At 59.6% G+C, this 11,983-nt stretch overlaps 1 protein-coding gene across 4 annotated transcripts in view; it reads left to right on the forward strand.

The window, feature by feature from the left end:
* CPLX1 (complexin 1) overlaps nucleotides 1-11,983 on the forward strand; it is a 43,642-nt gene extending 31,659 nt beyond the window's left edge. For 3 of the 4 annotated variants that reach the window (XM_011936798.1, XM_011936797.1, XM_011936799.1), the window contains 2 exons: nucleotides 6,069-6,244; nucleotides 11,778-11,983. In XM_011936798.1, the coding sequence (XP_011792188.1) occupies nucleotides 6,069-6,244; nucleotides 11,778-11,975 (374 nt within the window). In that variant the 3' untranslated portion in view covers nucleotides 11,976-11,983. The remainder of the gene's footprint in view (nucleotides 1-6,068; nucleotides 6,245-11,777) is intronic. The other variant, XM_011936800.1, reaches the window with a different exon arrangement.

Here is an 11,983-nt window from a genome sequence, read left to right on the forward strand (position 1 = left end):
TCAGGTTGTATAAGTCCTCTAAAAGTTTTCTCGTTTAGCAAAATTGTTTTGTCTATTCTAGGTCTTTTGCCATATTCATATACATTTTAGAATCAGGTGGTAAATTTTTCCCAAAAAGTCAATTTGCATTTTGCTTGGGATTGCATTGAATCTGTAGGTCAATCGAGGGAAAACTGATGTAACAGTATTGAGTTCATGAACATGGTATATCTCTTTGTTCACTTAGGTTTTATTTAATTTCGCTTAGCAATTCTGTTGTTTTGGTGAAGTGGTCTTGCACATTAATTTAAAAATACAGCAATAGGTTGTTTTATGGTTTGGCAGCATTATTAGTGGAATTGTTTTTAAATTTCACTTTCCAATTGCTTGCTGCTAGTATATAAAAATCTATTTTTTTTTTTTTTGGAGACTGAGTCTTGCTCTGTCACTCAGGCTGGAGTGCAGTGGCCGGATCTCAGCTCACTGCAAGCTCCGCCTCCCGGGTTCACACCATTCTTCTGCTTCGGCCTCCTGAGTAGCTGGGACTACAGGCACCCGCTGCCATGCCTGGCTAATTTTTTGTATTTTTAGTAGAGATGGGGTTTCACCATGTTAGCCAGGATGGTCTCAAACTCCTGACCTCGTGATCCGCCCGTCTCAGTCTCCCAGAGTGCTGGGATTACAGGCGTGAGCCACTGCACCTGGCCAAAAATCTTTTTGTTTGCTGTTACTAATCTTATATCTTACGACCTTGCTAAATTCACTTATTGTTTCTAGTAGTACTTTTGTGGATTCCTTAGGATTTTCTACCTAGATGATTATGTCATTACTTCTTCCTTATCAGCCTTCCTGCCTTTTATTTGTTTTCCTTGCCTTAGTGCGATGGCGAATTCCTTTGGTACAAAGGTGAGCAGGAGCAATGAGCGTGAACATCCTCTTCGTGTCACTCAGCCTAAGGGGAAAGTGGTCTGTTTCACTATCATGAACTGTCATGTTAGCTGTGGGTTTCTTAAGGTTTTGTTTGTGGCTGAGTACCTTACAAATACTGCTTGCATTTAAAAAATTTATTATCATCTGGCCAGTCACGGTGGCTCACACCTGTAATCCCAGCACTTTGGGAGGCCAAGGTGCGTGGATCACCTGAGGTCAGGAGTTCAAGACCAGCCTGGCCAACATGGTGAAACCCCGTCTCTACTAAAAATACAAAAATTAGCCGGGTGTGGTGGCAGGAGCCTGTAGTCCCAGCTACTCAGGAGACTGAGGCAGGAGAATCGCTTGAGCCCGGGAGGTGGACGTTGCAGTGAGCCAAGATCACGCCACTGCACTCCAGCCTGGGGGACAAGAGTGAGACTTCGTCTCAAAAAAAAAAATTATTATTGACTATTTGCTGAGCACCTGCTGAGTGGCAGGCTCTGCTCTCGGTGCCAGGGATGCAGCTCTGAGCTGACTGGCGTGCCTGCTCCCACAGGGCTTTCTATTAGCAGACTGGCAATCAGAAGCCAAACACAACAGACGGCACCAGTTCAGGAAACAGCACAACTACAAAGGGAAATACAGCTGGTGACGGGCCAGAGGGTGGCAGGGACTGTGTTTTTCTTTGCCTGCATGTCTTTGGGATTCATATTTAGATCTACAATCAACAAGAATGTGTCTGTGTGTTGTGCAGGAGTCCAGTTTTATTCTTCCCCATCAAGTCTCCTGTCCCATCTGGGAATACTACACTCCTTCTCCAAGGTCCTGAGGCTCCACCTCTGTCTCTGCTCCCACGTGTGGGTCCTGTGTCCATGGGGGTCTGGGGACGGGCTCCCCACTCTGGACCCATTATCTGTCTTCCTCCCGCTGCACCATCATCATTCTGTCTTGGTATCTGGTGGACCTCACTCTCCTCTTTTTCCTTCAGGTGTCTATTCTGGCAGATGGGCCTTTTGCAGGTCTGTATGCAACACTCAGCTTGTCAGATTTCACAGAATTTTCTTCTTAACTCTTTGGAGTTTGGGGAGGATGGATGTCTTTACGTGTGGAGTTACCCAGCCCAGAAAAATAACAAGTGTCTTTCTTTATTTAGGTATTATTTAATTTTCCATTCAATTCTATAATTTTCCCCATAGTTTTATTTCAAGTTAGAAAGAATTTTTACCTTCTTAAAAATTAACATTAGGCTGGGTGCAGTGGCTCACGCCTGTAATCCCAGCACTTTGGGAGGCCAAGGCAGGCGGATCAGGAGGTCAGGAGCTCAAGACCACCCTGGCCAATATGGTGAAACCCGTCTCTACTAAAAATACAAAAATTAGCCAGGCGTGGTGGCAGGCATCTGTAGTCCCAGGTACTCAGGAGGCTGAGGCAAGAGAATCGCTTGAGCCCAGGAGGCAGATCTGGAAAAGTGGTGACCCCAAAGGAAGTCTTCAGTGGGGTGATCGCTGGCACCATGTCCAGGTCTCAGCTTTGACGAACACTCGGTGGATGCAATGTCAGTGTTTAGGGAGGCCCAGGCACCACATACAAGAGCCCTCTTATACAATCTTTGTGAATGTTCTGTAAATCTACAATCATTTCAAAATGAAGCTTTAAAAACAACTTTGATGGATGTAGTGTGTACATCTACATAATTTATGTATAGTGCACACTAAGTTGAATGCAGCCATTGTCGTTGCACTGACACTGTAAGGAAACCCTGAGCAGGGTTTTGACCTCAGGGGCGGCTGCTCGACAAAAGCAGTTCCCCCCCAGAAACTGTCTGGGTGTCTTGGGAACGTGGGTGCCGCTCCAGCAAAGGTCTGGAAGGTGGGTTCCCGGGAAGAGCCTCAGGGCTGGGAACGTGGCGCCCTGACCCCACCCTCTCCGACATCTTCAGAGGAAACGTCTCAGCTTCTGCCCCTTCTGCTACCACGAGGTGGGGTGGGTGATGGAGTCTCAGCAGGGCCAGAGTGCAGGGAGGCCCCGGGATCTGCACCCCCAGGTATGGGGGGAGCTCCCGGGTGGGAAGGGCCCCTCCCCCTGGGACTGAGCTCCCTCCCCAGGGGGTTTATCCGCCTGTGCCGCTGTGGGAGGCGTTGCCAGCCCCGTCATTGCCTGCGGGGTCGCGTCCGGTGCGCCCCCGACCGCCCCCATCTCTCACGGGGGAAGCTGAGGCTCAGAGAAGAACGAGGGAGGGGTGGGGTCGGCCCCTGTGTGGCAAGGCCAGTAGCGGACTCCAGACAGACTGCGGGACCCCCAGCCTCGGATCCGACCCCCCTGCAATCAGAGTCGGAGTGTCCCAGCCTCGGGCACCACTTGGGTCCGCCCCGCGCCGCAGCGGCCTCCTCTGGAAACCGGGGGGTGTGGCAGCGCCGCCCTCCTGCGGATGCGGGGTGCAGCTCCTGCTTCCAGGGGCCGGCGGGGTCGCGGGGTGTCGAGGTCGAGGCTGGTGGGGTCGCAGCAGCGCTCGGGGCCACCCCTTCTGCACCTGTCCCGCCGCTCTGGCGTCTGTGCCAGGAGAGCAAATGGCACTTCGGGTTTCTGTGCCAGGAACAAGCTTCCCGCAGTTTGTGTTGGGCTCCTGGCTGCGCCCAATTCCCAGCTTTTGGAAGCGGTTCTGGAGGCGGCTCCGCGCAGTAGCCGGGCCAAAAAGCCCACCGGGTGGTGGGCGGCATCTGTGACGCTCCCCAGGTTCGCAGGGGGTCCCTCTGAGCCTAGTGGCTTTGCAGCCTGTGGGGAGCACGAATCCTCGGCTCAGTCCCCCTTCTTAGGGGTGGGCCTTCCAGAAGCCTTTGGCACCTGGACCAGCCCAGGGCTCAAGTGGGGCCTCTACACTCTCAGAGCGGGAGGGCCCCCCACAGCCACCTGTGGAGCAGAGGGCAGCACACCTGGTGCTCTATAAATGCCTGCTCCCGTGACTAGACCCACAGGCTAAGTGATGAGCTGGAGGGGAGGGAAGGGACCAGCCCACTGAGCTGTGGAAGCCCTGCAGCCCCCACCCCAGCCAGGAACCCCTTCAGTCAGGAGAGTAATGTGGGGAGAGACCAGGCTTACCCGCCACCTTGGAGGGAGAAAGAGCTACGGGTCACTCACTTTAGGGTGAATTAGCTTTTCTCATGGGGGGTAAGATTTGCACAAAAAGACAGTTAGGGCTGTGGGGGCTGTCCTTGCCTCCCCCACACACCTGCCAGAGACAGCCGCGCAGGAGGCAGAGAGATTCTGGTCCAATGACTGGGGACTGTTAGAAGAATCTAGGAGCAACTCTACTGTGACCCAGTTTCCCTTGAGTCATGGGCCTAAAATCTGCTTTGCAAAACGTTGCAGATGTGGCTGAAAACTGACCACAAGGCTCTTAGCTTTCTGTTGAGGAGTCCAGATCTGTGCCATCAGCCAAGTGCCTGGCATAGGCTGCCTGCCTGTCCCCACAGCGACGAGGGCAGCAAGATGGGCTCATTCTCCCCACACCCCGCTGCCTGCGATAGCTTCAGACAGCCAGGATATGGGGGACAGGAAAACAGGTGCAGTCGGAGGTGCCAGCAGGATGCAGGCATGGCCCTGTTTGAGTGACACCTTCAGCCCAGAGCACTCAACCAACAAGCTGTTCTCCTCCCACCAACAGCTGGGGGCCTTCCAAATGACAGCTCCTGCCCACCTTTGACAGGGAGCTCACTCCTGAATGACTGGCAGAGGCAGCACTGGCACAGATAGCTACAGGCGAGGGCGTTCTCCCAGGCTCCGTATAGCATGGAGCTTCCCAGTATCAGAGTAGTAATGGGGGGACACCCAGAGCACCAGGGACACGGAGCTGCTGAATTCACAGAAACAAGGTGGGAGGCACATCTGGACCCAGGTGGAAAGTGGCTGGGTGGTATTAGCCCAACCCAGAATTCCACCTGACATTTGTGTGTGAGGTATTGGCTCAGCTGGCCGGGGGCAGTCCTTAGGAGGTCTGGTATCCAGTGGGCAGAGCCCAGAGGCAAGACCTTCAAGGAGGGGCAGAGCCAGTGCCTAAGCACTGAGGAGCACCTCGAGGAGGCCAAGTGGCCGCCAGGGGAGAGCGACATTTGCAGGGGCAACCTGTGGCCGGAGTCCCCTCACACACACGAGGCTGGTCCAGGAGCACCCCTGCAATGCTGAGGGCTGTGAGTGGCTGTGGGGGAGCCTGGGCGCTCTGCCAGGTCACCTCCCTCAGTGACAATTGTGTGCTGGGTCCAGCCAGCTTGCTCTGCTCCCTGGAGCTGCCGAGGGCCAGGGCTCCCCGCAGTGCCTGCTATATTCAGAGGCTGTAATTATGCATCTCTGTCCTGTGGGCCGAGCCGCAGAGCTGTTTAGGGAGGTGTTTGTGGGGCCTGTGAATCAGGAGCTCATGAGAAAAGTGGTGGCTGGCACCGCAAGAGCAATAAGGGCCTGGGTGCCAGCAACAAGCAGTCCCCTGCAGCCCCAGCAGGGCCCCTGCCAGCCCGCATGCCGGCTTCTGCCCCCCGGGGTCAGACTCGGTGACCTTGCCTCTGACAGCCAGCCCTGCCCCTCAGCCCACTTACTGCCCACGTAAACAGCTGAACGGCACCACCTCCAGGAGGCCAGGCCTCTGCTGGACACGGGACCAGAAAAGACACATCAACCCCTGGGACCTCACACACAACTGCACACACAACCACAAGACCACAAGCCTGATCACACAGCCACATGCAGTAAACCACACACATGCACAACCACACAGCCAGGCATGCATATTACACACACACACACACAGAACCACATACAGACATACAACCACAGGTGGAGCACACACACACAATCACAGCCACACGTATGCATAAGCACACAGTCACACACAGGTGCATACAGACGCGCAACCACAGCGCCACTCTCCGGCCCCCCACGAAGTTGCCTGTGTCCCTTGAGGAACAGAAAGCAAAGCAGGAGACCCCAGCACGCTAGATGGAGGGTCCAGGCAGGAGGGTCAGGGCCAGATGGAGGTGGGAAGAGCTACTGGAGGGTGGCGGGGGCGGCCTGAGGGTCGGGTGGATGGAGGGTTGGGGGAGTCGGCCAGAGGGCGGGGGTGTGTGGCTGAGACACTAGCCCGGTCTTGGCCATCTGAATGGGGCGGTCTGAATCACCAACTTCTGTCCCAGGGGCCACCAAGGACATGGGGAAGATGCTCGGGGGTGACGAGGAGAAGGACCCAGACGCCGCCAAGAAGGAGGAGGAGCGGCAGGAGGCGCTGCGCCAGGCGGAGGAGGAGCGCAAGGCCAAGTACGCCAAGATGGAGGCGGAGCGCGAGGCCATGCGCCAGGGCATCCGAGACAAGGTGCGCGCCGGGCCGGGCTCCGCCTGCGGGGAAATCGGCCCTGAGTCCAGCGGGGACCCAGACCCCGCCTGGGTGGAAGGGGCTGCCTGGAGGACGGGCGGGCGTCCCCCTGGGTCTCCTCCCCTTTGGGGGCTTCAGGGTGGTGGAGTGGGTTGGGGCTCGGATTGGGTTCCCTCTGTGGGGCCCAGCCCGTGCTGCTCCTGACCACAGGGCCGGCCCTGATGCGCAGCCCTGTGGGAGAAGGTGGACCCTGGCTGGCTGCCCGGGGCCCTGGGCCGATGGGTCATGGGGCGACCACCTGGCATGGGAGGGCGCTCTGAGGTGAGCCCGGCCTGGAGTGAGGATGCAGGGAGGGGGACACCCGCTGGGATTCAGGAGGTGGCCCAGAGTGGCTGCTGGCACAGGGACAGCCACGCGCGGTCACTCCGACTCAGCCGGGTCCCCGCAGCGGCCAGGTCCGAGGGGCACAAGGTCCAGGGAGCAGCCTGGGTCCCGAGAACCGCTCCGGCTTCCTCGGTGGCTCCAGCAGGGCCCTGGCTGGAAGCCGGGTGGGCACAGACAGCAGCCTGGAGGAGTCTCCAGCCAGTGGTGAGGGGGCACGTGGGAGATGTTCACATTCCACATAGGAGGGGCCTGGGGTGCTGCCTGGGGCCGAGTGCTCACCCCGTGCGCTGGCCCCGAGGGTAGGGGCCGCAGCAGGCCAGGCAGGCCGGAAGCTGTGTTTCCCAGAGGGTCGCCTTAGTCCCTTTCCCTGGATGGGCCAAGATGGCCTGGCTTCAGGGTGGGAAGGTTCAGACTCCCGGGACCCCTCCCTGCTGCCAGGGGCACCCAGAGCAGGTGGAGAAGCTGTTTCCTGGCCTTGTGTCAGCCACACCCAGGGAAGGGTGGGCTCCACGGGGTCTTGTGGGGAGGCTGGAGCTCCCGAAGTGGACAGAGGTAGACATGGGAGGGCAGGGGCGGGGCAGGTGCGGCACATGCAGCCCCCATACCCCAAAGGCCAGTCCAGCAGGGCTACCCCGCCCCACCCATGGATTCTTCCCACATCGTCCGGTCCCTTGCAGCAACCTCCCCGCCACCGCCATGCACCCTGGAGGGTGCAGAGCAGCCACTGATGGGGAGTGGGGGCTGGGTGCCCTGGCATCCCACCCAGGGTCGCTGGACTTTTCCAGGGGTCTCCTGTTGATCGACTTTGCTGTGCTGGCTCACGCCCTCCAGCTCCCCCAGCTGACCCAGGGCTTCAGGAGGAAGTCAGGGGAATATGCACCATCTGAGCCAGGCAGCCAGAGCCCACTCGGATGTGCTCAGGAGACTGTGGGTATCAGGAGCGGGGGACGGGGACAGGAGGAGAAGGGAAGAGGAGTCAGAGAACAGAGAGAGACAGAGACAGAGATAAAGAGACAGATACAGAGAGAGAGAGACACAGAGAGGGAGAGACAGAGAAAAAGACAGGGAGAGAGACACAGAGAGAGAGAGACAGAGAGACACAGAGAGGGGAGAGAGAGACAAAGAGAGGAGAGACACGCACAGAGAGAGGGAGAGACAGCAACACAGGCAGGGAACAGAGAGAGCCAAGACCCCAAGACCCCGAGAGCCCCAGGCAGAGCTGAGAGAGCTGACGCCAGGTAGAAGTGGAGGTGGCGGTGTGTAGCAGCTGAGGGAGGGACTCAAAGTGATGGTGGGCTGGGGTCTGAGAGAGCTGTGTCTGGGTCCGTGTCCAAGCAAGTGTCTCCAGAGCGGGTCAGGTCCCCCGGGCTCCGACCTCTGCTGGTAGGATCTTAGAGGGACGCCGGCTGTTCCGGGCCATGTCATTTCACAGGGTCCCCAGAGGCAGGACAGGGCAGGCTCAGGGGACCATGTCCAGGCCTGAAGGGTAGTGGGGACGGGGCCAGCAGTGTCAGTGACTGAGTAGCCCGGACGGGATGCAGCAGCTGCACCCTCCAGAGACTGGGAGACACCAGGGAGAGTGAGGCCCAGGAAAGGGGGAAGCGTAAGCACCTCCTCAGTTTCTGTGTGGGGCCCACAGCTGGCAGCTGGGGTGCAGGGCTCTCTGGTCAGGCCTATGGGGAGCTGGCCTGACCTTGCTGCCAGGCACCAACCTGCACCTCTGTCTTGGTCTAAGCCCCTCAGAGAACACAGGTGGCAGGTATAGAGGCCACAGACCTGCCCACAAGAACAGCCCCCTCCACAGTCCACTGGCCCCTCACGCCTTGGAAGCACCAGCCTCTCTGCTCTGGAGGCCCCACCACACTGGATCCCCCCCAAGACCCCACATCCACACCTTCCCCACAGAGCCCTCCTCCACAGAGCCTTTGGGGGTGGGGGAACCCCGCCCTCAGGTGTGGCCACCTGATCAGAACACCTGCTGCCTCCAGCCTCCCCTGGGCCGTGGCACCCCCAGGCATCTTGGGGGTGGTTAGAGAAGAGGTGCTGAGCTGCCCTGTCCAAGGCCTCTTTGCGGATGGGGACGGGATCCTTTCGGAGTATCCAGCCCCTCAGGCAGTTCCCAGAGGAGCACCGCACCTGCACCTCCAGTCAGGCAGCCATCTGGACAGGCCCAGGCCCAGGGATCGAGAGCGAGACTGGGCCCCTCTGTGCTCCGCGCACTGACTGACCCGCCCTTGGCTTGCATAAGCTTCCAGCCACCCATGTCGGGCAGCTCACGCCTGGGCCTTCCTGCCTGGGCCTTCTGAGGGCCCACTAGGCTGCCCCAGTACACTGCGTCCCCCCACCCCCAACAGCTCACACGGCGGCTAGCAGGTGTCCACCTGGCTGCTGAATGCTGTGCGTTTGGTTCTATCATTCCTATTGTTGGTTCTCAGTATTGATTAGCACCCACTGCCCTTTTCTTCTCAGGAACACAGTGTTTTCAGGGTTCAGGGTCTCACCTCAGACGTGTCAGGGCCTCCTAGGCTCCCCCAGCAGCCACTCCCATCCTCAGGTGTTAACTTCCTGGAGAGCAGCTGACCAGCATCACGGCGGGCCTAGGGCTGGGTGTGCCTGGCCGTTTGTCTCTGGAGCAGACGCCTCAGAACCGGGTCTCAGGCTCTGGTGTGCAGCCCAGCCCCAGAGCCCGTGTTCCCGGCGGAGTGACCCTGGCCCTCAGGACGAGTCCAGCGTGACCTCAGCCTCAGAATGACCTGGAGCCTCAGTGCAGCAACTGGCACTTCAAGCCAAGCTCTGAGTGTCCCACAACCTGGTGGCAGGGCCTGGAGTCTCCTTCCTGGACCCAGAGGGAAGGACCCCACACCATTTGCAAACAGGGTCCCCCAAGCCCCGAGGGTCACTCCCCTGACCCGGGAGGTTCCTTTGCTCACACAACTTATGTTCCCGCTGTTACATGCCTGCTCCTCTGAGCACACCCGTGTTCCTGAGTGCCTTTGCCGTGGGCAGCACAGCCTCCTGGGCTGGGCACACGCGTGGCCGCCGCATGTACAGACCCCCACACCTCTGGCTGGAGGGAAGCTCTCTCTGGCCGGACCTAGCTTCCAGTGGCATCGCTCTCCCCAGCGCACCCCTGGCCACACAGGACGAGAAGCAGGTGCTCCCTCCACTTCCGTACCTGGAGCTGCTGCCCTTCCTGCTGCGGATGGCTAGGACCAGAACCAGTCTGCTCTTGCTGCCCCGCGGGGTCAGGGCTTTGTTCTGGGCCTGCAGGGCCCTCTGGGTGATGCCCCTGTCCCTGTGGAGGACGTTCCTACCATGCGCTCTTCACTGAGGAGATCCCTGGAGTCCTAGCTCTGTCAAGAGCGTGCAGGGGCTGCTGAGGACCAGGGCGAGCCCACAGCCCCTCTCTCTCCTCAGTGGCCAGGTGGTGCTCTGGCCGCAGGCCGCTGGGAGCATGGCGCCCTCCTTTCCATCTCACTGAAGGTGGCCCTGGCCCCCCACACCCAGAGCCACCTGCAGCACCAGGGGAAGGGAGAGGTGCTGAGACTGCCCTCAGTGGGGTTGGGGGGCACACAGGCAGCCCTGGGAGGAGGGAGGGGCCTCCTTAGAGAGCCAGGGGGTGCCCAGCACCAGGAGCAGAACCAACTGCTTCTATGGGAAGGGGCTGCTGAGACAGGAGCAGGAGATGGCAGGGGAGGGGCTCCTCCTGGGCAGAAAGGCTCCTCCCTGCGGCTGGCGATCCCGTGGTGTGCTCCTCCGTCCTGTAAAGTGCTGGTGCCCACTCCCCTTCTAAGTTTTCTCCTGGACACAGCTGCTGATGCCTTCACTGCTCTAGAGCACCCTTAATCTCAGACCCAGGACCTTGGACCCAGCTCGGGGGTCCTGCCCAGGGGATGGACAACCGGCTCCTGTACAACACCAGGCCCCCAATCCTTCCAGGCCAGCCCAACCCCACTGGTTCCCACCTTCCTGGGCGGCAAGAGGCTGTTCCGTAGTTCCATGGCCTCACCATGACCACAGGCTTCCTGTGCTGGCGGCTCACAGAAGGGCTGGAGGAATGTGGGGTGGGGAGGTGTATTGATCTAAGAACCAAAACCCCGCTGCCAGGCATCGGAAACTTAGAGGCCTGGAGGGCAGAAGGCCAAAATCCCACGCTCCCTGTGGAGGCTCTGGGGGAGGGCCCTTCCCTGCCCCTTCCTGCGTCTGGCCGCCCTGCAACCCCTGGTGTTTCTTGGCTTGTGGCCTTGCCACTTGCGACTTCCTCCGCTTTCATATGCCCGCCCCCGTCCGGGTGTCTCTCCTTTCTGTCTCTTACAAGGACACTCTCACTGGACTTGAGGCCCCTCAAATCCAGGATGGCCTCGTCCCCATCCTTACCATAATCACGTTAACAAAGACCTATTTCCAAATGGGATCACATTTGAAGCTCCAGGCAACATGAGTTTGAGGGGGACAGTATTCAGCCACTGCAGAGAGCAGACACACTCACAGGAGATGAGAAACGGGGGTGGGCAGGGGCTCGGTGAGGCCCAGGCGTGCTGGCTGAGGTCATGACTAGGCAGGATTCCAGGACACCCAGTGCCTAGAAGTAACTGCCGCCCAGGCCCCTCTGCCAGCTGCCCACAGAGCTGAAGTGGCCTGCCAGAGTGGCCCTGCTGGGGCTGTGGCCGCATCCAGGCAGCCTTGGCCAGGCCCGGGAGTGACTGCAGGTCATGGACCAGGCACTGGGCAGGAGGGTCAGCTGCAGGGTGACTGTTTCTCCCCACCCCTGCCACACAGCATCCTGCCCACCCCTCCCTGCCCCAAGCTGGAGGCTTCCTGGAAGGCAGGATGCCAGGGGCTGGGCTGGGTTTGGAGCCAGAGGTGGGGCCACAGGCCTCTCTCCTCTCAAGGAAGATGGGAGCTTCTCCATCCCCTGCTCCCCGCTTCTCAGCTGCTGGCCCCCATTCTCCGTGGGGGCTTCCCACTCCTCCAGGGACCCCCCCCCCCGGCGCGGGGTCTCTTCTCCCTCTGGGGTCCTGGTGTCCCTGGCGGGCCAGGGGGCCGCGCACGCACCTCCTGGGGTTCCTGGGCCAGTCCCTGGCGCAGGGAGGCTGCGGCCTGCCTGGGAGCCGCCGGGACCCCGCCCTGAGCGCCGCCTCCCTCGCAGTACGGCATCAAGAAGAAGGAGGAGCGCGAGGCCGAGGCCCAGGCCGCCATGGAGGCCAACTCCGAGGGGAGCCTGACGCGGCCCAAGAAGGCCATCCCGCCGGGTTGCGGGGACGAGGTCGAGGAGGAGGACGAGAGCATCCTGGACACCGTCATCAAGTACCTGCCCGGGCCGCTGCAGGACATGCTCAAGAAGTAGCCCCGCGC

The sequence above is a fragment of the Colobus angolensis genome, unplaced genomic scaffold (genome assembly GCF_000951035.1).
Source record: "Colobus angolensis palliatus isolate OR3802 unplaced genomic scaffold, Cang.pa_1.0 Scaffold157, whole genome shotgun sequence".
NCBI lineage: Eukaryota > Metazoa > Chordata > Mammalia > Primates > Cercopithecidae > Colobus > Colobus angolensis.